Here is a 21,448-nt window from a genome sequence, read left to right on the forward strand (position 1 = left end):
ACTCCCAGAAGGAAGGAAGCGACATGGACTTACCTCAGGTTTCGCCGCACACACTAGCGACGCGGGAAGCATTGTTGTATTGTCTAGTTTTGTAGCAGAGGCCCCCCACCGCGAAGGTTCAGGATGGACATCAGAGAGAATTATACAAATAGAGATTGATTACCAAGAGCTTGTTCTCACTGTTCTCACAGTTCGTGACAAAAAATGTGGAGATGCTCTGATGCTAGGACAACATTTGAGTCAGCGTAAGAAGTTAAGTGACAACAATGTACCGCACTGAAAACGAATGAACATTTGAGTCAGTGTGGCTGCTTGTAGGAGAGCGCTTCGAGGTTTTGCGACGCCACAGCTACGACATTTCCTAATACGCCGACAGTGGACAATTGAATCAGGTTAAATGTTTAGGTTGGAGCGAAACGGGTGCCAACATACACCTGTCAGCTTCTCCTTGGAATGCATTCTCAAGGACTTCCGCAATGCGCTGTTACTGTTCTTGGCAGTGCGACCAACGAGCAGCTACCTCTTCGTCTACATGGATCAAATGTCACTTCCAAGACCAATGCAGTTAGTACGAGATGTTCCGAATACTACCAGAACTGGATTCAGTATAAACGCGCTTGCAGTCGTGTCTCCTACGATCATATTGCGCTTTGTATGGTTTTCGAGCCAAACGAAAACTTGTTACTCTAGCAGGTTTACCATGATCAAGAAGTGCATACTTTGCCAGCATTTCCGATTTTCGTCGCCGCTGTCCGCTGTGTACGCAGCGTAGCAGCAGCGCCGTTGACGACGTTGAAGTGGCGGTTCTCCCGTCCACTCCGATTCGCCAAAACCCTGAAGCTCCCCTCCTATTCGCCGAAATCTTCTTCATCTTTTCATCCAATCGCGTACGCGCCTTCTCCGCCGCTCATTTGGCCTGGGGGCCCAGACCAGCGGAACGCTACACCAAAGCCCAGGAGCTCCGACCGAAATGCGCGCCGCCAGTTTCCTCGCTCGACGCATGGCCGCCGCCTCGGGCCGCCGCGCCATGTCCTCGGCGCACGGCCACGGTCACAACTACCCGCACGGCATGCACTTCCACGTGAGCCCCGTGCACAAGAACCTGGCGCTGGCCTACGGCACGATGCTCTGGCTCTGGGTCTTCTGGCGGGCAAAACAGGACGGCCGCGCCGTGCTGGTGCGTGCAACCGCTGCGACTACCTTGTGCAATTAATATATGTAGCTAAATGGTTGCTGTGCGTGTTGTGGTGCAGGGCCTGGAGCACCCGTGGGACCACGGCCACGGCCACCACGAGGCGCACGCGGAGGCGGCGCCCAAGGGCTACGCGCTGGTGGACGGCAAGATCAAGTACGAGCGCTCGGAGATCGGCGCGCTGCCGATGCCCGTGGAAATTGACGGCGAGGAGGAGGAGACCGAGGAGTCCACCGACGACGACGTCATGGACGACCTGCACGACGCGGACGAGGAGTAAACGTGCTTGGATCTCGCTACAGTACACAGCAGAACGGGTTCTTCTTGACAGCGGAGACACGGCGCTTTGAAGCTGCTAGCTGCAGGAATGCTGCTGGGTCTTTTTATTTGCTGGAGAGAAGCCTGGGGACAGACAATAAAGCCCGACAAAAATGAACAGACGGGTGGATTGACAATGTCCGGAAACGCTGCAATGCTGAGAGAAGGCAACAGGGATACAGGCATGACGGAACAGGGGGTTAAACAACATTGCTTCTTTGTGCATACAGGGAAGGGGTCCGTGGAGGATCCTCCGCGGTGGGGTTACATGGTCTGCAATTTGGAGTGGAGCTCTTCCAGATCTTCGGTCGTCCTGTACGTCATTTCAGACGCTCTTGCTGTGAACCGCTTGTGTAGATTCCGGAAGCTGCCGCGAGTAGCTACTTTAGACCGCTTGAACTGACGGGAGTCTTCTTCTAGCGCTGCCTGAATACCGTCCATCTGCAAAAACGCTTCATGAAGAGACGAAATGTGCTCCGCCGTGCGCTTCAACGGGGAGATGGCTCGCTCCGGCATGTCGTCTAGAAATGATACCTGTGATACGAGCTCCTGGAACTGCTGTGTACGCTTGTCCAACGCCTTCTGCTCAAGCTCTAAACGCTGGTTCGACGCTGTCAGTTCCCGCAGTTTCAGCCGAAGTGCCTCCAGCTGGGTATCCAGTCGGCGCTCCTCCCTTTCCTCTTTCGACAGCGAGGGGTCCTCCTCGTCGTTCGGTACTGCAGCCTTCTCTCCTCCGTTCTCCTTGAGCTTTTCCGCTCGAATCTGAGCCACCTCGTCCGCCAGAGCGTCAGGTACCGACACAATGTTGCGCCGTACATACAGCTCAAACTTGTCGAAGTTCTTCTCGAACGCGCGATGCACCTTGGACATGTACTTCCCAGAGCCCTGCAGCAGCCGCAGAAAGAGTTCAGAACCGAGTCCCCAACCGCCTCCCTGCATCAACTTCTCTTCCTCACCTTGGCGACGGCATTCAGCTGCCTGGCCTGCTTCTTCTTGCTACCCGTCGACTCTAATTTCTACGGCACACAAAAGAACATTCAATCAGCAGATTTCTTCAGCGTTAAACCCTACTGGAACCGACGTGTTTCCCACCTGATGCAGCGCATTTTCCACCTCGCCCGTGACTTCCACGACGCTTTCGGAGATCTGTTCGGTCACTGCAATGCACCAAATACAGGCCGACAAGGCGCTGTTAGAGAACGGAAAGAATGTAGATTTCAGTGGCAATAGCGACGAGGGGAGAGGGCCCCTGTGGGGCGACGTACACGCTGGCAGGAAGCCCGCCAAGATGCCAGTCTCCTCCTCGGTCATGCTACTCGGCGCGACTGGAATTTGAAAAATAGTTGGTGTACGAAACACCATGTATGGAATTTTGAACCAATGAGAGATTTTACACTGTTTCGCCCAATGACAGTGCCAGTCGTTACTTTTTCCGCTTGGTTCGTCTATTGTTCGATTGTTGCTTCAGTTTCCACCAGCAGTTGCTCTGATACAGTCTCTGATGCTGTCGGCGGTGCTCAAGCGCGCCGCGCCTCGCGCCGTGGCCGCCAGCCGTTGCTTCTCGTCGCAGCCCACCAAGCTGTGGGAGCTTTTCCCTGCGAGTATGGCCTCGTTCCAATGGACATTCGGTGGCCAGTTGTGTGTGTTTCTGACTCGAGACTTGCCCGGTTGATGTGCAGCCGAACCCGCAGCGGCACAGCCTCAAGCGCCGCAGTACATGATGAACATGCGGGACAACCTCGAGTTCGCTCTGGAGCGCATGCGTCTCACGGAAGGCCCTGTGGCTCTGCAGCTGCTCAATCGCAACGCCCGTCGACCCAGAAAGGTGCGTTCCGGTGTCGAAAGCGATACTGCCGACTTGGAGGCTGATGTAAGTGACGTGTGCAGGCTAACCATGGCAAGCGACCGTGCTCTCACTACCGTAGACGGTTAAAGCGTCTTGGTCGCAAGTAGCTGTCCACGGCTTAGTTAGTTGACGAACGCGCTGGCTGATAGTTCGGTGCAGACCTTATATTGCCAGGTTTACATGGCGACAGGATGCATAATAGACTGGAAAGATAGCTGTGGTTGTTGCCGCAGTTTACGACAGTGCTTGGGACGACAAGATGAGCCCTAACGGAGCGTTCCTACTTAAGGTCGGGAATGGTCTTGACGATGCTGTCGCCCGTCAGTTCGTACATGTGAGCGATCTCAGTCTTGAAGCGCTTCTGCGCGTCGGCGCGACGGAGCTTGAAGGTGGGCGTCAAGAGCTCGTTGTCAACCGTGAAGAGCTCGTGGTGCAGATAGATCTCGCGCACGCGCTCAAATCCTGCCAGTGTTGCCCGCTTCGAAGCCTCTTCGATCTCTTTCTTGACGGTGCTCCTGATCAAGTCGTGATCGCAGAGCTCCCGGAAAGTTGCGTTCAGAAGACCATGCGCCTTTGCGATCAAACGGATAACTGTCTCGTCAGGCACAATGATTCCCACGACGTGCGAATGGAAGCTGTCGCCATCTACGAAGATTTGTGCAATGCTTGGACACGTAACGAGAACGTTTTCAATCTTTTCCGGGGCCACGTACTCTCCTTGGGACAACTTGAAGATGTTCTTCTTGCGATCAATAATACGTAACTGGCCCATCGGTGACCACAGCCCGATGTCACCGGTGTGCAACCAACCGCTAGCGTCCATAGCTTCAGCAGTCTTTTCAGGCTGTTTGTAGTAGCCTTTGAAGATGAGCGGTCCTCGCACACAAATTTCTCCCCGCCCCATGCAAGGAACCGCGGCGGATCCATCACCATGAGAACGATCCGTCACGAGGTATCCCATGTCGGGAACGGACTCGAGACGGATCTCCGCACCAGTGTTTGGGGTGCCAACGAAACCTGTGGACAAGTCGTGGAATGGTGTAGCAGTCACTCCACCGCAAGTTTCGGTTTGCCCGTACCCTTCTATAACAGTGGCCAAGAGGGCGATTCGGCAAAAGTCGAGCACTTCAGGAGCTAGTGGGGCTGACCCAGAAATGATAAAATCACATCGATCAAGCCCAAGTCCAGCACGGATCTTGCGGAAAAGCAAGCGATCCCAGAACGCGTGCCGCGCGATTCCGTGCCGGTGCAATCGACGAATCTTCGTACGCACCCCCATAGTGAACAAGAAAGCCGCCGACTTCTTCCCATTCAACATCTTGGTGGTGATCGAATCGTAAATTCGATTGAGTAGCCGAGGCACGGTGACGAACACGGTCGGCCGCAATGCTCTTATATCGTCCACAAGTTTCAGCGGGTTGTTTTGCGAGAAACCTATCCGACTTCCCGCGCTAAACGAATGCACGTGCGATGTGCGTTCAAGGATATGTGCCAGGGGAAGATATGACAAGTACACACTGTCGGGTGTGAACGAGTGTCCACCTGCAATGCAGAAGTCTTTCACAGCCGAGCACCCTGAGAGAATTCCAGCGTGCGTGAGCATTACACCCTTCGGGTCGCCCGTGGTTCCACTTGTGTACATGATGGTGGCCATATCATCTCCTGTCGGTGGCTCTGCAGCCATAGGGTGCTTCTGTCCTTCGGACTCTACTATCTCCAAATGCAAGATGTTTAGACCGGCCCCGCGCGCATCGCACTCGGCTTCAAATTGTACGTCACCCGTACACCCGCCAGAAATTATGACGGTTTTCAGGTATGGGCAGTTGGAAGAAATCTGTGTAAGCTTGGGCAGTTCAGCTGCAGTGCAGACAATGGTAGTGATCTCTGTCTGGTTCAAAATGTACTGCGTCGAGTCCGCCCCCAACGTGTCATAGAGTGCCACGACAACCGCGCTGAATGAGTACGCAGCATACTCCACGATCACCCAGTCAATCGAGTTTTTCATATAAATTGCCAGCATTCGGCCACCATCATCGTCACTAAGGCGTGGCAGCAGATCCAAGTACATCATGCCGGCGGCGGCGTTGGTCATTCGCGTAGCAACTTGCTCATACGTGAGCCATGCGAACGGTTGCGCAACACCAGCAACAAGCGGCTGTACTCCGAGGCACGGGAGTGTGGGCTCACTCTGGGCAGTACGTATAAAGTTATGATATAGGCTGGGTGCCTCTGGCCTTGTTAGCCCCACGTACGGGTCGTCTGGATTAGCCGGATCTTGAAGGATGGCATCCCGTGGTTGTGCCAGCGAACGATAGATAGGCCCCGCTGTGCTCGTCTCAGTTCCCAGCAACACCTTCGAGTACCCCAAAGGTGTTGGCATATCGTCAGCTTCCCCGCGTTCCTAGACGCAACAAACAGAAAGGAATTTGAATGAAGTTAGCAGCACATAAGGTTCAATCAGTCTCGAGGCAATGGCTGGACAAATATAGCGAGGCAATCAGGACACCATGCCTTAGCATGAGGCATGAAGACCCAACTCGGTCTATATATGTGCATAAGGACAGTCTAATGGCCTCGTCCAGTCCTCTAAATCTTGGCGGGTTTTCGGTCTCTCGAGTTGATCTGCATCGTCACCGGTCCATCGTTCACCTGCATCATTCACCCACAACGTCAGCAAATATTTACGATATGTACGCCACTCAGCAAGCAGTACTGGACGTCGCCAACACAGTCCATCTTTCTCATAGATTTTCTTACAATAGACACTTCCATGTAGGCGCCGAACACGCCCTCCGCCACCTTGTCAGGCGCGTACTCGCGACGCACCCGGGCGCAGAAGGCGTCGTAGAACTCCTTCGCCGGTCCAGGGCCCACTAAACACACACGTATCCACCAAAACTCAATACCCCCACCCAGGTTCAGTATGAAAGCAGGTTGGTGTCGTACTGGCGAGGTGGAAGTCGGGCTTGTTGCCGGCGAACTGGCCGTGCAGCGTGAACTGGCTCACCACCAGCACCTCGTAGTCGTTGGTCTTCAGCGACGTCTTCCAGGCGCGATCCGCCTCGTCAGGCCACAAACGAGCATTCTACAAACATACAGCCACATGGGTGCAATGGATTCATTGCTCTATTAGATGGCGATTGCAGATGCTCTGGGTGGGTGGATGTTGTGACACAGTGCGATATCATTACCAGCAGGCGGCGACAGCACCACTCGGCGTCGTCCTCCGTGTCGTCGTGCCCGATACCCACGAAGCAGAGCAGGCCCTTGCCGATCTCGCCCACGACCTTACCCTCCACGCGCACAGAGGCGCTGGTCACGCGCTGCATCAACACCTTCATCTTCCCTCAGGAGCTCCAAAAAGCCAAAGTGACGTCAGGTCCAATATTTCCGCCAATCACGGTTTTTCTCAGACCGTCGAACCAATCAGCAACGGTCGCCAGTGCGTTTTTCGTCCAATGGTGATTGCTGACTGATGCACCAGCGCGCAATACCACCGAGAATTAGGGCCATGCCGCGCGAGGTGCTGCTCTTCGGGCTGTCGGCCAACCCGCCGACGGGCGCCGCCGGCCACATGGGCGTGGTGCGGCACTGCCGCCCCATGTTCGACGAGGTGTGGCTGCTGCCCGTGTACCAGCACATCTACTCGAGCAAGAGGCAGCTCGCGCCCTTCGAGCACCGCGCGGAGATGTGTCGCTTGGCGCTGGCCTCGCTCCAGCGCGAGAGCGACGCCGGCGCGGCGCTCAAGGTGGTGCAGGAGGAGCGCGAGATGTTCGAGCGCGCGGCCGCAGCCAGCGGCCGCGCGGAGCAGCTCCGCCTGGGCAGCATCGACCTGGTGCTCTACCTGCGGGCCAAGCACCGGGACACGAGCTTCACGATGCTGCTGGGCGGCGACACGTACGCGGATCTATTGGCTGGCAAGTGGAAGCGCGGGGATGAGCTGATGCAACTGGTCAAGCTGCTGGTGGTGGACCGCAAGGGCGTCGAGTCGCCGTGGCGAGAGCAGCAGCAGACCCACGGGCGCGTCCAGTACCTGCACGTGCCCGAGCTCGGCGATGTGTCGTCGACCCAGGTGCGCGCCACCGCAGATCGCGCTGAGTTGGAGCGGCACCTGGATCCGGCCGTGCTGGACTATATGGTCGAGCACAAGCTCTTCGCTTTCGCCGAGGAGGAAACAGAAGCGGCAGACTGATAGAAAGAAGCGAGTGTCGATTTTTGGTTGATCTGGTACATGTAGCTGGCTGTCCCGGGTGCACCCCCCGGCAATGCGATCCTCTTCATCTAACGCCGGCAGCGAGCCGCTTCCTCTCTTATCTGGCAGCGCGTCATATACAGCATCGGCAGCAGGTCAGGACAGCCCAGTCGACACCTCCATACGCAGGCGCGTCTACCTGGTAGCTGTCCGCGTGAAGCACTGGATCCGGGTGCCGCCCTCGTGGAGCGAGCACTGGATGATGTCCCTCTTGAGCCCGCACTTGGCGCTCTGCTCGTCGATCTCCCGCTCTGTGTCCTTGTCGTAGCCGAAGCTCGAGCACATGAGGAACACGCCGCCGGGCGACAGCAACCGGTCCACGGTCCAGAAGAGCAGCGGCACCACCTCGCGCGCGTAGATGACGTCCGAGCCGACGATCAGCTCCGTGGCGCGCTTGCTGCCGGCCGGGCCGGCCTGCAACCGCTCGAGCGCCTCGATCTCCTGCGCGCCGTCGGGCCCCCAGCGCAGACTCTGCGTGAGGCACGTGGCCTGCGCGCGCTCCTGCTGGCCGGCGTTGTGCTCGATGACCTTGAGCACGCCCGGGTCGTGGTCCGTGAAGATGACGGTGGCGTCGGGCCGCAGCTGGGCCACGGCCAGACCCGTGAGCCCGCAGCCCGCGCCCAGCTCCACCACGTTGCCGCTCGGGATGGCGTCGCGGTGCGCGGCCAGGTACTCGCAGAGCGCGGGCGCCGCGGGCCACACGTAGTGGCCGGACTGTAGCGCGCCGGGCTCCTCCTTGGCGTACGTGAGCAGCACCGACACGTCGCTGTTGGCGCCGTAGTCGTAGCGGCACGTGACCTTCTCCAGACACGCGTCGAACATGAAGCCCACGTCCGTGAGCAGCCCCTCCGTGCCGTCCTCCATGTCCAGCGTCTCCATCCTGACGCGCTTTCGATTGTGGGGACCACTGGTGCGGCCGTGCAAGATGATTCAATCACTGATTGTACCCGGCCGCTTGATTGCGTATGTGAAGTCAAATCCGCGTTGCACACCAGAAACCCATCCAACCGCATACTGAATGCTTCAGCATCGTATTTATATGTACCACACACCAACTATTGTTTTTGGCGGGAACGCCATCCAAAAGTTCAGAAAGACCGCGCGCAAATACAAAATACAAAACACTTAACGTCAGTAGCAAGTGGCATGAGCTACGCGCTGCAGCGGCGGCTGCCGCTGGGGCCGCTGGACCGGCGCGTGGCGCGTGCAGGCATGCAGATCTGCCACAAGGTGGTCATGCAGCAGCTGTACATCTCGCGCGCCGACGCGGCCAAGCAGTGGGTCGTGGTGGCCAACCCGTCGGAGCAGAGCGTGGACCTCACGGGCTTCCTGCTCAGCTGCAGCGGCTGCCGCGACGCCTTCCGCTTCCCGACCAGATACACGCTGCTGCCCGGCGACGAGGTGACGGTCTGGTGCGCGCCCGGGGGCCTCAAGCTGGACGAGGACAACCTGCTGCAGCCCTATCTCTTCTGGACCAGGGCGGACGGCTCGCTGCGGCACGAGCCCTTCTTCACGCGAGGGGCTGCTGCCAATGAGGTGCTGCTGCTGGACCCGCTGCTGGTCGAGGCGGCGTCGCTACGCGTTGCAGCAGACGGCAGGAAGGAGTTCCGCGTGCTGCACTGCACGTCGGCGCACCCCAGGACCGTCCGCAGTGAGATCGACACGCGGTTCTGCGTCGGGTGCCTGTCGCCGCCCGAGTTCGAGACGCGGACGTCGCGCCCGAGCCCCGAGAGCGGCAAGATCATGTCGCCAGCGCCCGATGCGCGCGAGGTCTACGTCTTCTCGAGGTACTGGGGGGTGGTGTCGGACAAGTCGCTGTTCGAACACTTCTTGGCCGTGTTCTTGGTGCCGGTGATCGAGTCGTTCCGCGCAGTGCTGATCTACATCATGCTATGCATGTTCCAACCCGTGGGGAAGAGCGGGTTGGGCCCGCAGCTGAGGACCAAGGTGACGACGCTGCTGCTCATGATGCTGGCGTGCGACGTCGTCGCGCGGAGACTCATGCTGTGCATCAAGAGCGGGCTGCTTGTTACGATCGCCAGCTTCACGTCGGTCGTGCTGGATCGAGTGGCGGTAGTGGTGTTGTACCTGTCGCTGCAAAGGCTGTACCCGGCGCTGAGCTCGTCATTCCAGTATATGCTCACCTTCGACTTGGGTGTAGGCTGTGTGAACGCCGCTGCAGTGCACGTGCGGTTTCTACAGGCAAGACGCGACTGGCATCCGCTGTTCAAGCAGTTCGCACGATGGGACCATCGCTCTCGAGGAGTCATTTGTGCTTGTGGCATCGGTCGGGAGCTGCTGCTTCACCTACTGCTGCTGCTCCCGTTCAGTAACCACCCGTCGCCTGCATGGAAAGCTGTGGGATACCTGCTCGTGCCGCTGTTCACGGTTGCCTCGGGTGTCGATTTCTTGCGCGCTGTTGCCACCATTCTACACATCGTCAGATACCCGATTGTACATGTTACATCTCGATGGCGACAACTTCAACGACGACAATCGCAGATATACCACGAAGATGTATACGAATACGAAGAGGAGGAATACGTCTCCGAGGAGGAGGAACCTCAGAAGGAAGCCCCGCCTATGGTCTTCTCCACGCCCAAGACTCTCCGCTTCCGATCTCTTCGCCCATACAGTTAGAAATATTTAGCAAAACTACATTAGAAGTAGCAACAAGTTAATGTTGCCCAGTAGACCGATTCGGAGCGCCTTCGTACAAAACCAACCCACATGACTAACGCCGGCCAGCTTGCCTGCAAGAATCACCAACTATGCAGTACTATCATGCATTAGCATTATTTGAAGTAACAGGAGACAACGCTCGGGAGCGGCCCGCACTCCCGCCTCTCTGCTCTCTCCTGCTCTCCTTCAGCTTCTCTCTTCCCTCATCCCCCCTGCCTGTCACGACACAAGGAGTCTCGCCTCTGGCCTGCGACACGCTTCTAAAAGTTGGTGCCCTCAGGCGGCTGCGGCAGGCGTCGGTTGGTGGGCGACGCCATCTCGGCGCGAATGGCCACCAGCACGTTCTCGATGCCGTTGTTGCGGTGCCAGCTGCCCAGCGCCGCCAGTCGTCGCGGGTCCACGCGGCCCGACTGGGGGTCCACGCAGCTCATGTTGATGCGGCTCGTGAAGTGCACCTCAGGCGGCACGTGGGGGTACTGGTCGCTGCAGTGGATCCGCAGGCTGTAGATGCGGCCGTCGTGGCACGTCTGCAGCAGCAACAGCGTCAGTTACCACCATAATGCACCCCTTCAAGGCCATAAAACTCCGGGAACTCACGCCGGCGGGGCCGAGGATGGTGCCGATCCAGTTTGTGAGGAAAATGTCGTCTGCCTGCTCTAATCCGTACGAGATGCTCATGTCGCCATGGCCCTTCTCGCTGTTCTCCAGCTCCTCCAGCAGCTTAAAGTTGCGCGGCACTGTCCGCAGCAGCAACGAATTAAGCGTCGAATCAGTCTCAATCCTGCGCAAACGGAGCCGTCTGCAGCCCACGCACCGATCACCACCTCTGCGCCGTGCTTCGCCATGGCTCCAAACGCGTCGCTCGCTGCAACAGTCACACGGCAAAGAGCGCGGTTACATTTCAGCATCTAGCGCGGCCCACAGAGCGCCATTCGGGGCCTGGGGCCACTCAGGAGAGAGCGCAGACGCTGCTCAACACGAGGACGGTGCGTATGGCGATGCTGCACGGCTGTGGGCCTCGTTGCAGCGCGCGGTTAATCGTCGTGATCTTACCTGGCTCTCGCGGTGCTTCGGTGAGTTCTCGCTTGGAAAGTGGCTCTCGCCTCCCCCCTCTGGGTGTATTAAAGCGACGCGATTGGAGGAAATTGACACCTGTTTTCGACGAATCAGAGACGAAAGATACTGAAACGGATGCTAGGTGGACGGAATACGTCCTCCAACGTCTACATGAACTCTATTTGTCTTTAATGTCTATCGATCAAGGAGTTCACGGCAGCTGGAACTCCTTCTCGCGCACCAGGACGGCGCGCAGCCGCTCCAGCTCGCTGCGCCAAAGTTGAGCCGGGGTCGTTGCCTGCAACTGCTGCAACTTGTCCTGCTTGGTGTCGTGCTCCTTCTGCAGGCGGTCGGTGAACTCCTTGGTGAAGCTCATGAGCGACGTGTTCAGTAGGTAATCGTAGTCATCACTTCCATCAACTTCGGCCACTGCGTCGTCCTGGACACGGCCCACCGCAGCCAAACCGAGGTCGCCGACGTGGTCAATCGCCTCCTCCTTGAACGCCGACGCCGGAGAGAACCCATGCTCCTTCAACAGCTGCACCAGCTCGGCCTTGGGGATTCGGTCCTTCAGGACCTGCTGCAGACTACCGAAGGACACCTCCTGGATGAAGCGGATGCGGTTGCTCAGGCGAAGAACCTCCTTCGTTTGGTGTTGTTCCAGATGCTGTTTCCGCTTCGAGTACAGCTCGCGTCGGATGCCGTAGAAGTCGCGCAAAATGTCCTCGCTCGTCTCGTACTTGACCAGCTGGCCGTCCGCGTTGAACGCATGCATGTTGCTCGTGCTCAGAGGCGCTTCAAGACGCAGCAACTTGACCAACGCTTCACTGTCGCCGGCGTTTTCGCTGTTCTCCTCCTTCGCTGCGTCCTCCGCGTATTTGGCAAGATCCGAGCGAGCCATCGAGACGTCGAAGCGCACGTCACGCTCCGAGTGGTGTTCGGAGAAAGACCGGATGGCCTTCTTGCCCACAAGGTCCCATAGGAACTTCTTGTAATCCTCCACCCACTTGCCTACAGGCAACTCCGTAACGCGCAGCGTGGAGGTGTTCACTTGCTGGACATTGCCGCGGGACACAAACGAGTGCTTACCAGTCTGGCGAATGTCACCGCTAAAACCCTTGGCCCATGGTGTCATCGACGCCAGCTCTACCTTCGACAGATCATCTCCAGCCTCCTCGGCATCAAGTAGCTTCAGCAGGTTATCGATCACCACAACTGGATGGTGGCAAGGGATAGATGAAGACCAACCCGTACCGATACCCTCCGCGCCATTAATGAGCAGCATTGGGATGATAGGCACGTAGTACACGGGCTCAACTGGGAAACCATCGTCATCAGCATATCGCAGCAGAGCATCATCTTCCTCAGGGAATACCAAACGTGTGTGCTTTTGAAGAATCGTGAAAATATAACGAGGGCTTGCTGCATCCTTGCCTCCCTGCAAACGAGTTCCGAACTGGCCGGACGGATACAGCAGCGGAAGGTTGTTAGAACCCACGAAATCCTGCGCCATGTTTACAATTGTAGAGTGCAATGAAGTCTCGCCGTGGTGGTAGGCCGTATGTTCACTGCAGTAACCAGCAAGCTGCGCCACCTTCACCTCGCTCGTCAGCTTGCGCTTCAGACAAGCAAATAGCACCTTACGCTGTGAGATTTTGAGACCATCGACCACTGACGGCAACGACCGTGCGTTGTCTGCGTGGGAAAACTGGATGAGCTCACGGTTCACGAAATCATGGTATGTCACATCACCCGAGCTTGTGTCGAGGAAAGAGTCGGACGAGTACTCGTTCAGAAGCCAAGCCTTGCGGTCGGCCGCACGTGCTTTGCTGAACACCATGTCCAAAGCATCGCCGTCGCTGTCACCGCTCCAGTGGAAATCCACAAGGTGGCTATCCAAGTCGCTGAAGTATTCGCGTCCTTCAGCGCTCGTGCTTGTTCCCAGACCCTTGTAGTACTTAATGGTGTAGTACTTGAGATCAGCCGGGTCCAGTGCAGCCTTCCACTCGAAGTACTCGGGCAGACTGAAAAAGCGGCGGGTGTCTAGGCCGCGTTCAGTACCCACACGTTTAGAAGTCGGGCTCACTTTAATGATGGGGGTGATGAATTCGCTGATAAAACCACCTTCCTTCAGCAGCTCAGGCCAGAACGTATGAAAAAGATTGAATAGCAAGCCTTTAATGTGCGAACCATCGTGGTCCTGGTCCGTCATGGCAATTACACGACCATAGCGCAGTTTCTGGCGAGCTTCCTCCGTGCCATAGTGCTCATCCATCCGAAGGCCAAGAATCGTGCACAAGTGAGCAAACTCAGCGTTCTTACCTAGCTGTGCAACAGTTGCATCGCGCACATTCAGTAGTTTTCCACGAAGAGGGAAAACGCCATATTGGTCACGTCCGACAACTGCCAGTCCAGCCACTGCAAGTGCCTTAGCTGAATCACCTTCTGTCAGGATAAGTGAACATTCACTTGAACGAGGTCCACCGGCGAGATTGGCATCCTCAAGCTTAGGCACATTCACCGACGTGCTTTTAGCGCGCGTGGACGACACCTTTTTTAACAGGGCAGCACGTTGACGTGCTCGTGCACTTTGCACGACGCGTTCCACAATGCCAGAGTCAGAGGTCACGAGCTTCAATAGCCTCTCAGTGAGTACGCACGTCGAGCCGTACGTCGGCGGTCGTGAGGACATGTACTCTTTCATCTGCGAATCGAACGTCGGGTTTTCAATCTGGCAGTTGATGAAGATCGCCATGTGCGGCTTCACCTGCGCGGTGCTAACCGAGAGCTCTGGGTACTTTTTGTTGACGTGTTCAGCAACACGACGGCAGATCTGGTCGCTCACGTAGCCAACGTGGGACCCACCACGCAGAGCCGACATACCGTTCACAAAACTAACCTGTACAAAGCCCACGTCAGAGGGCAACACGCCAATTTCCCACCGCTTGTTCACGCGGGAATAAATGTAATCCGTGCCTGAAGACGCCCCGTTGTCGCTGTCTTTGGATGCTGCATTTGCTTTTGCAGTCTTTGAAGCAGGAGATGTCGTAGTGGAGTGGCAAAAGGCCTTGATATACGACTCGAACCCTGAAATGGGAACTTCCTCGCCGTTAAGAGTAACTTCCACGTCGGACAAACAGCCCGCCACATCATACACGCGCTTCTTCAGCACACGCGCCATGCTCGCAGTCAGCTTCTCCATCTCAAATCTCTCCAGGTCGGGAGAAAACGAAACCTTCGTGAAATCCTTCGCGTCTTTTCCAGTGAACTCCGTAATCTCTGGTTCTCCACGTGTACGCATATTGTCGTGCCAGATCTGCTTGTATCGCAGACCGGTGGACGTATCCCCCGTCTCCACCACAAACTCCGTACTGAAAATATTCGTCAACTTGGCACCATATCCGTGTCTTCCACCCGTCAGTCTCGCAGCCGTGTCATCGAAATTGGATCCAGTCAGCAAATGCCCCAACACCAGCTCGGGCACATACACTTTCTCGGTCTTGTGGAACTTGACAGGGATGCCCTTGCCGTCGTTGTACACCGAGATCCACGGCCTGTACCCATTGGCCTTGTTGCCAGGCTCGATGACCACATCCAAGTGCCGCATGCTTGGATCGCGAACCTTGTTGTCCACTGCATTGACGATGATCTCGTCAAAGATCTTGTACAGCGCTGGGACGTACTCGACGGCCTGCTGCTTCATCCTGACCTCGCCTGCGTCCTCCTTGGCTGCGCTGTCCGACGGGACCATCCACATCGTGTCCTTCGTGGCCTCCACAGAGCCGATGTACATGCCAGGGCGCAGCAGCACGTGCTCGAGCGGCGTCTTCTTCTGGTATATGCTCTCGACGCTGCTGAAGCTGCGGAGATCGAAGGTGGACAGTCTGTCGCCTGCAAAATGACCATTCTGTCGTTGCAACTGCAGTAACCTATTGGAATTGCTGCTAAAACCGCGGCTAATAGGCCTGGAAGCGGACGTCAGCAGCGCTGCGGCAGTGCGAGACGGACAACGAGCAGTTGCGGCGGCTACACGCGTCACCTGCGGTCCGGAGTTGCACGAAAGCGCAGCACGGACGCTGGAGAACGCCTTGCCAGTTGTAGATCCAACGTTCGACGGCTGCGCAGCGCTGGCGACGCCGCGGAAGGCTCGTCGCCGACCAGCTCCGCAGCGCCACATTGTTGGTCCGACTTGGCTGACGTGTGGAGGAGATCAGTTGAGTACGTACCTAAAAGACTGCTCCAATTGGTCACGTCCTAATTTCCACCAATTAAAACACGGTAACGTATTTCCACCAATCCGCTTTCTCTGCTCTTGTAGGGAGATGTCACTGTTCTCGCCCCCCGCACCAGTCACTTCCCAACAGCTCCGCAAGCGCAATGATGGAGGCCGAGAAGCGTGCGCGGAAGGCTCGCGCCGCGTCGTCCTCGGACACGGAGAGCGAGCCGCCCACGCCGCTGGTGGCCGCTGCCTCTTCTCCGTCTGCGTCTTCTTCTCTGGGCAAGCGCGCGCAGGAGGAGTCGCTCGAGGCCGCAGACGGCAAGAAGCCGCGCGTGCGCAAGAGCAAAGACGACAAGCGCCGCAAGAGCGACGACGCGGAGGCAGAATCAGACGTGCTGGCGGCTGATTCCGAGCCCAGAGATGCGCAAGAGGTGACCACAGCAGTGCCGACGGACGCGGAGCAGGCGGCGGCCGCCGTGCTGGGCGAACCCGCGCAGCCCGTGGACATGGTGATCACGTCGGAGGAGGCCGCGGGCCTCAACGCCGCAGTGGCGGCGGCCGTGGAGCCCCAGCAGGTCCAGGAGCAGGTGCAGACTCAGACTCAGGCGCCGCCGCCCAAGCCGCGCAAGGGGCGGCGCGTCCGCAAGACCAACCTGGAGAAGATGGAGATCCTGGCCTTCGTGGACCAGGGCGGCTCGCAGGGCGCCGCCGCGGAGAAGTTCGGCGTGTCGCGCACGGCCGTGACCAAGATGGTGAAGGAGCGCGCCGCCATCTCGGCGCAGGCGCTCGTGGAGAGCGCCACGAGCAGCCGGAAGGTGCTGCAGTACCAGCACAAGCTGAGCGTGATCGAGGACATGCTGTACAAGTGGCAGATGCAGATCGAGCTGGACGCGCCGGCGCTCAAGATCACGGGCGACCTGCTGCAGTCCAAGGCGATGGAGTTCAGGAACAAGATCCTGGCGGACTACAGCAGCGAGCTGTCGGACGAGGTGGTCATGTCGCTCACGGACTTCAAGGCGTCGAACGGCTGGCTGCACCGGTACATGCAGCGACGCAGCATGCGTTCGCTGCCGAAGCAGCATGGCCAGGCGGGGGTCGCGGCGTTGATGACGGACAGAATGACCTATGACCAGCGGATCCAAAAGATTCGCGACCTGCTCTTGACGGTGTCAGCGAGTTGCATCTGGAATTTGGACGAGCTCGCGCTGCGCCATCGCACGACGTCGGCTAGGTTGGACTCGGTCGTGAACATGGACGTCCGTAGTCTCGAGCGAATTTCGGTTATGATGGCTGTGAGTGCTACGGGGGAGAAATTGCACTTGCAAGTCGTCGGCAAAGACCCGAACCCGGATTCGTTAAAGGATGTGGACACTCTTTCGACCTATGGAATTCACTACCGCGATCACTGTCGTGCCTCGCAAGACGCAAGCACGATCGCGGACTTTATTCAGGCCATGAATCATGAAGCGACTGTGCGGAAAGAGGTTTGGTATTTGGTCCTGGACAGCTGTACGGCCCACGTTGCTGCTGCTCATGCGCTGAATCCATCGGGCTCATTCCGAAATGGTTTTAGTTTCGATTCTATTGTACTCCTCTTCTTGCCGCCTGGCCCCTCGGGGGATGCTCAGCCACTTCATCAGGGTGTCTTTAGATGGTTCAAGTCGCAATTCCGTCGTGAAATGCTACAAACTTTGCTTCATGAGTATGAGCAGTGGGTTGGGGCAAGTAAGAACGAACACCAACAGGGGCAGAGCAACGGAACAACAGCCAATGGAGAGGCTGCGGTGAACGAAGTTTTTGACGTTCACGCGCACACCTATTTGCGAAACACGATGGGTTGGTTACAAAAGGCATGGGAATCGGTGCCTCCTTCTTTGATCCGGCAAGCATGGTCCGCGTGTTTGTTCCTGTCAGCAGCGTTACCTGGCGACGGCGAAGCAATTGATAAAGAAGAAGAAATCAAGGCCTACAGCGAGTTGCTTGAACGATTGACAAAAGTACCAGCGCTTCAAAAGACACTCGGCCTTGATTTCACCGACAACCCTGGCCAATTTATGATGGACATCGTGGATTTTGACAAGTCCGAGGCGAATGGAACGGATGAGCTCGCAAAAGACAACGAGATCGTTGTTGAAAGTTTAGCAGCACAGGGTCTTCTACGTGACACACAGAGAGCGTTGGTGCTGGAAAGTATCAAGAGCGATGATCTACCGATGCTCACAGTGACCGAGGCCAACTCAAGCGTATCTCGGCTCCTGCATTTTATGTCTCAGGACAGCGACAATCTGCTGACTCTTTCAGAGCGGCGAACCGGGCGCGCAAACCTGTTGATTTTGCAGCGACTGCTGATGAAAGCACGTGAGAGAGAGCGCGAGCGGGAAACCACGACGGACTTTACTGTATAGCTACAAGTCAATGATCATGGTGCCTTCCAGTGTCTTCGCTAACGTGTTGATCGGTACTTGGGTGTTCATGAAAACATTGAGGAAGAATACATACGCCTCCACGGCTGCGGTTTTGTGAGGACAACGACGACCAAAGGACTAAATTGACATGATGCTGTCAGCTCTCGGCTGGATCGCCTGCTGCCTGAGCGCCACTACTGCCATCTTTATTCTTGTGAAGTACAGGTGCCGAGCTAATTCGTGTTACTCCCTTCGGCTGCGCGCCGCTGCTGGTGCTCAAGCTGTTTGTGCTCGAAATCGGCGGCAGCTTCTTGCTGTTAGAGGAATGCGACGGACTGGACTCCATTCCACCGGCGCGACCTGCCCACTCAGCCTCTTTGCGTGCCTGGCGCTTTGCCTCTTCCTGGCGCTTTTTGCGCTCGAGGGCAAGTCGCTCGCGCTGCCGCTTCAATGCTGTAGCTGACAACGGACGTCGTGAGAACAACCGATTGCTGCTATCCCGGTCATTTGCTGCGGACGACTTCATGCCACCATCGCCGCCGATACCAGACAGCTTCAGTTTTAACGCGCTGTTCGGCCCAGCTCCCGTCGACGACTGAGTAGCAGCCCCAGAAACACGTGCATCGTCAGCAAAATCGATCATGAGGTTTGTGCTAGCACTGCTAGTGTCTGCCTCAGTCTGCTCTCTTACGTCCACAACGCACACTGTTTCAACACCGATGAGAGATGCATGCGTCGAGCCCGAACTTCCAAGTGTTGCAGCGCTTGAGATCTGAGCGTTCACAATTGCTGCTTGGGAGGATAGAGACGTGGTGCCTAGTGCTTCAATTTTGCCCCCAGCGTGAACATACACGTGCTTGATGCGGTCATTTCGCTCGAGGGCCTCAGCCAGCATTTTGATGCCGTCCTTGCCGATTTGGTTATTCCTCAGATCTACTTGACGCAGCCGACATGTCGAAATGCATAGGACAGCTGCAATAGCACGCGCTCCTTCGCTGGAAATCGAGTTGCCTCGCAGCTGAAGCTCGCGGACATTGGTCGCATTACGAAGAAGTGCTGCGATGGCGTGCACTTCCTCATCACCTACACCGCTTTCTGGAAGTTTGAGGATTCCAGACGAAGTCGAATTGTTATCACCGCTAGGATCAGAGGAGATGATCAATGCACGCGACTTGACCTCGTGCACGTAACGCAGCAGCGTCTTGCGTTTGGCGTCTTCCTCAGTTGTGAGCCTCTCTTGTATCCAGCGCGTTTTGCGGGAAAGGTGCGTTAATTGGTCATCTTTCGCTGTTAGCTGGTCCTTCGCGTCGGCCACCACGTCCTCGCTTGTGATGATGGTGGTAAGCAGCGCAGCAATACGCTCTACAAGTAGCTGTTTGGTGTTCATGCTCTTCTGAGCGCGCTTGAGGAAGGTGTTGATGCCCACTCGTTCCAGAAAGTCAATGGATTGCTGCTGGGCCTTTGGTGTGAAGTTGGTTCGCTTGGCCTTGATAAGCAGCAAACCACCATGCGAAGCGCGGCACTCGACGAAGAATCGGCCATTCGCCGCTGCGGCTGCATCTTCAGGGTGGGTTGGTTCTTGATTCCCACGTTGATGGCCTTCTTGTTGATTGTCCCCATCAACCCCCAAAGTCATCGGCACACCGGACTGCTCCATGGCTAATGTCATCTCGGCCATTTTCTTCTGGGTAGCCTCAAACTTGATCGCTTGCGCGTCGAGTTCATCCTGCTTGCAACGGAGAGCTTCGGTGACGACGCGATTACTTTCAGCTGTCGCGTGAAGTTTATGAGCTAGCTCGGCTCCTTTCTCCTGCAAGGTCGCGAGTTGTGCCTGGAGTTTTTTTGTCTCCTCCTTGGTCACGATTTTGGCCTCCTCGTCGGCTTGCATCTTGTTGAGCAAGAAGGCAACACGAGAGCTCATGGTTTTGATCTTCTCCTCGAGCTGTTTGCGCTCGTCGGCTTCTTTAAGTTTCGCCTTGACCTCATCACTGCATCGCAAGGACAGCTGCGCGTTGTGTTTCTTGAGTGCCTGGAGTTGCTCCAGCAGCACCTTCTTGTCTAGTTCCGACTTGACGCGAGCTTTGCCCTCTTGTGTACCCTCCTTGAGCAGTCGAGCGTTCTTTTTCTTGAGAGCGAGCAGCTCTAGCTCCTTCTGCTTAAGACCATCAATCGCCTTTGTCTTGCCGAGTTCGGCCAGCTTGAGCCGCTCCAACAATTGGAAGACCTTTTCTGCCATCTCGCGAAGTTGATCAGCTGAATCACGGTTCTCTGCTTCCATGCGCGAGCGTTCCTGTTCAGCTTTGTCGAAGCGTGTCTGTAGCTCTTGCTTGTCACGCTGGAGATTTCCATTCTCGATGAAGAAGTTTTTGTTTGCATCAATCTGCGCGCGTTTAGCCTTCGCTTCAAGCTGGACCTGGGTTTCAAGCTCCTGGTTGCGAGCGTGCAACTTCCGCGCCTTCTCTTCAGCCGACGCGAGTTGGTCGTCACTCTGCCGTTTGGCTTCCTCAAGCTGCTGAAGTTTCTCGAGAAGTTGATACTGCTTCTCCTTGCGAACGCGAAGCTGCTCTTGCAGCGCCTCCAGCTCTACCTGTGTTTTCATTTTCAACTCGACGTTGCAAGCACGCAGCTGATCACTTTCATTTCGCAGTAAGCGTACTTCTTCGGCACGCATCTGACCCTCACGCGTGGCCCGCGTAGCTATTTCTTCATGGGTCTTTGCTGACGCCAACAGTGATGCATATCGTGTCTCCAATGCCTCCAAATCCGACTTCAGCGCAGTTGTCCTCGTCGCTAGCGATGCACTTTGCGCTTCTTCATGCTCTAGTAGGCGCAGAAGCTCGGTGTTGTGGTCTGTCAAAACTCGCACTTGAGTCTCGCGCTCCTCAATACCAGTCTGTCACCGCGAGAAGCACCACCACGGGTCAGTTCGAGGCTGCCAGAAACTCTTGAGGCTGTGAAACGTACCTGAGCCTTGACGAGCGTGGTTTCCGCAGCGCGAGCTTTGCTCTGCAGCTCGAAGTTTTGGTCTCGAAGACTCCGATTCTCTTCCTCGAGCCTGAGTTTATGCATCTTCAGCGTGCCGATCTCGTCGTCCATTGCATTGAGCGAGGTCAGCAGCTGTGCGTTTTGGCTACCGAGGATCTTCATCTGTTCGTCCTTCATGGCGAGCGCCTCGGCCGCCCGTGTCTCCTTAGTGCCTTTCTGGGTCATCGTCGACACCATGCCTGCTGCATCGGGCCCTGGACGCTACAGCAATAGACAATTCGCTTGAGTTAGGTTCATCCAAAGTGCACAACAATAGACGGGAGTGAGCAAGCACCTCCATGCTAGCCCGTAGGGACGACTGACTCATGGTTTTGATGCGTGCTAGGAAGATAGCAGCAAGAAGAGCACTTCCTGATGCCCGCGAGCAGCGCGGTGAAGCAAATGCCCAGCTTTCTGCTGATCCTCAGCGCCTAATCATAGCCTCGCCTTTGTC

At 56.7% G+C, this 21,448-nt stretch overlaps 13 protein-coding genes across 15 annotated transcripts; 5 read left to right on the top strand and 8 right to left on the bottom strand.

The window, feature by feature from the left end:
- Positions 1-970: 970 nt before the first annotated feature.
- Positions 971-1,472, top strand: IUM83_14227 (uncharacterized protein; the record flags this gene model as incomplete). Its single annotated transcript, XM_067938953.1, has 2 exons — positions 971-1,177; positions 1,254-1,472. 2 exons carry the CDS (start codon positions 971-973, stop codon positions 1,470-1,472), a joined length of 426 nt encoding a protein of 141 aa, XP_067791049.1.
- Positions 1,473-1,774: 302 nt separating this feature from the next.
- Positions 1,775-2,821, bottom strand: IUM83_14228 (uncharacterized protein; the record flags this gene model as incomplete). The annotated part of the gene is made up of 4 exons (XM_067938954.1): positions 1,775-2,395; positions 2,467-2,526; positions 2,603-2,667; positions 2,776-2,821. 4 exons carry the CDS (start codon positions 2,819-2,821, stop codon positions 1,775-1,777), a joined length of 792 nt encoding a protein of 263 aa, XP_067791079.1.
- A 190-nt stretch (positions 2,822-3,011) lies between these two features.
- Positions 3,012-3,463, top strand: IUM83_14229 (uncharacterized protein; the record flags this gene model as incomplete). The annotated part of the gene is made up of 3 exons (XM_067938955.1): positions 3,012-3,111; positions 3,190-3,335; positions 3,398-3,463. The coding sequence occupies 3 exons, from the start codon at positions 3,012-3,014 to the stop codon at positions 3,461-3,463; spliced, it is 312 nt and encodes a 103-aa protein (XP_067791046.1).
- A 173-nt stretch (positions 3,464-3,636) lies between these two features.
- Positions 3,637-4,317, bottom strand: IUM83_14230 (putative long-chain-fatty-acid-CoA ligase; the record flags this gene model as incomplete). The annotated part of the gene is made up of 1 exon (XM_067938956.1): positions 3,637-4,317. The coding sequence occupies one exon, from the start codon at positions 4,315-4,317 to the stop codon at positions 3,637-3,639; it is 681 nt and encodes a 226-aa protein (XP_067790966.1).
- Positions 4,318-5,444: 1,127 nt separating this feature from the next.
- On the bottom strand, positions 5,445-5,882 carry IUM83_14231 (putative long-chain-fatty-acid-CoA ligase; the record flags this gene model as incomplete). Its single annotated transcript, XM_067938957.1, has 3 exons — positions 5,445-5,544; positions 5,609-5,757; positions 5,868-5,882. The coding sequence occupies 3 exons, from the start codon at positions 5,880-5,882 to the stop codon at positions 5,445-5,447; spliced, it is 264 nt and encodes an 87-aa protein (XP_067791001.1).
- A 60-nt stretch (positions 5,883-5,942) lies between these two features.
- On the bottom strand, positions 5,943-6,697 carry IUM83_14232 (D-tyrosyl-tRNA(Tyr) deacylase; the record flags this gene model as incomplete). Its single annotated transcript, XM_067938958.1, has 4 exons — positions 5,943-6,005; positions 6,114-6,229; positions 6,303-6,441; positions 6,548-6,697. The coding sequence occupies 4 exons, from the start codon at positions 6,695-6,697 to the stop codon at positions 5,943-5,945; spliced, it is 468 nt and encodes a 155-aa protein (XP_067791005.1).
- A 170-nt stretch (positions 6,698-6,867) lies between these two features.
- Positions 6,868-7,548, top strand: IUM83_14233 (nicotinate (nicotinamide) nucleotide adenylyltransferase; the record flags this gene model as incomplete). Its single annotated transcript, XM_067938959.1, has 1 exon — positions 6,868-7,548. The coding sequence occupies one exon, from the start codon at positions 6,868-6,870 to the stop codon at positions 7,546-7,548; it is 681 nt and encodes a 226-aa protein (XP_067791006.1).
- Positions 7,549-7,666: 118 nt separating this feature from the next.
- Positions 7,667-8,487, bottom strand: IUM83_14234 (putative methyltransferase; the record flags this gene model as incomplete). Its single annotated transcript, XM_067938960.1, has 2 exons — positions 7,667-7,670; positions 7,748-8,487. 2 exons carry the CDS (start codon positions 8,485-8,487, stop codon positions 7,667-7,669), a joined length of 744 nt encoding a protein of 247 aa, XP_067791002.1.
- A 267-nt stretch (positions 8,488-8,754) lies between these two features.
- On the top strand, positions 8,755-10,248 carry IUM83_14235 (Lamin Tail Domain; the record flags this gene model as incomplete). Its single annotated transcript, XM_067938961.1, has 1 exon — positions 8,755-10,248. One exon carries the CDS (start codon positions 8,755-8,757, stop codon positions 10,246-10,248), a length of 1,494 nt encoding a protein of 497 aa, XP_067791078.1.
- A 302-nt stretch (positions 10,249-10,550) lies between these two features.
- IUM83_14236 (DNA topoisomerase 2 DNA gyrase B) lies at positions 10,551-11,135 on the bottom strand (the record flags this gene model as incomplete). The annotated part of the gene is made up of 3 exons (XM_067938962.1): positions 10,551-10,817; positions 10,888-11,027; positions 11,105-11,135. 3 exons carry the CDS (start codon positions 11,133-11,135, stop codon positions 10,551-10,553), a joined length of 438 nt encoding a protein of 145 aa, XP_067791007.1.
- Positions 11,136-11,557: 422 nt separating this feature from the next.
- Positions 11,558-15,560, bottom strand: IUM83_14237 (DNA topoisomerase 2 DNA gyrase B; the record flags this gene model as incomplete). 2 transcript variants are annotated; one of them, XM_067938963.1, is made up of 3 exons in its annotated part: positions 11,558-15,253; positions 15,330-15,422; positions 15,482-15,523. In XM_067938963.1, 3 exons carry the CDS (start codon positions 15,521-15,523, stop codon positions 11,558-11,560), a joined length of 3,831 nt encoding a protein of 1,276 aa, XP_067790967.1. The 2 variants fall into 2 exon arrangements, with proteins under 2 accessions (XP_067790967.1, XP_067790968.1); XM_067938964.1 differs by having other exon boundaries at positions 15,330-15,560.
- Positions 15,561-15,723: 163 nt separating this feature from the next.
- Positions 15,724-17,970, top strand: IUM83_14238 (tigger transposable element-derived protein 6-like; the record flags this gene model as incomplete). The annotated part of the gene is made up of 1 exon (XM_067938965.1): positions 15,724-17,970. The coding sequence occupies one exon, from the start codon at positions 15,724-15,726 to the stop codon at positions 17,968-17,970; it is 2,247 nt and encodes a 748-aa protein (XP_067790963.1).
- Positions 17,971-18,127: 157 nt separating this feature from the next.
- On the bottom strand, positions 18,128-21,322 carry IUM83_14239 (Leucine-rich repeat, ribonuclease inhibitor subtype; the record flags this gene model as incomplete). 2 transcript variants are annotated; one of them, XM_067938966.1, is made up of 4 exons in its annotated part: positions 18,128-18,490; positions 18,587-20,863; positions 20,935-21,216; positions 21,290-21,322. In XM_067938966.1, the coding sequence occupies 4 exons, from the start codon at positions 21,320-21,322 to the stop codon at positions 18,128-18,130; spliced, it is 2,955 nt and encodes a 984-aa protein (XP_067790965.1). The 2 variants fall into 2 exon arrangements, with proteins under 2 accessions (XP_067790965.1, XP_067790964.1); XM_067938967.1 differs by having other exon boundaries at positions 18,128-20,863.
- Between the last annotated feature and the right edge of the window lie 126 nt (positions 21,323-21,448).

The sequence above is a fragment of the Phytophthora cinnamomi genome (assembly GCF_018691715.1).
Source record: "Phytophthora cinnamomi strain GKB4 chromosome Unknown Contig42, whole genome shotgun sequence".
Taxonomy (NCBI): domain Eukaryota; phylum Oomycota; class Peronosporomycetes; order Peronosporales; family Peronosporaceae; genus Phytophthora; species Phytophthora cinnamomi.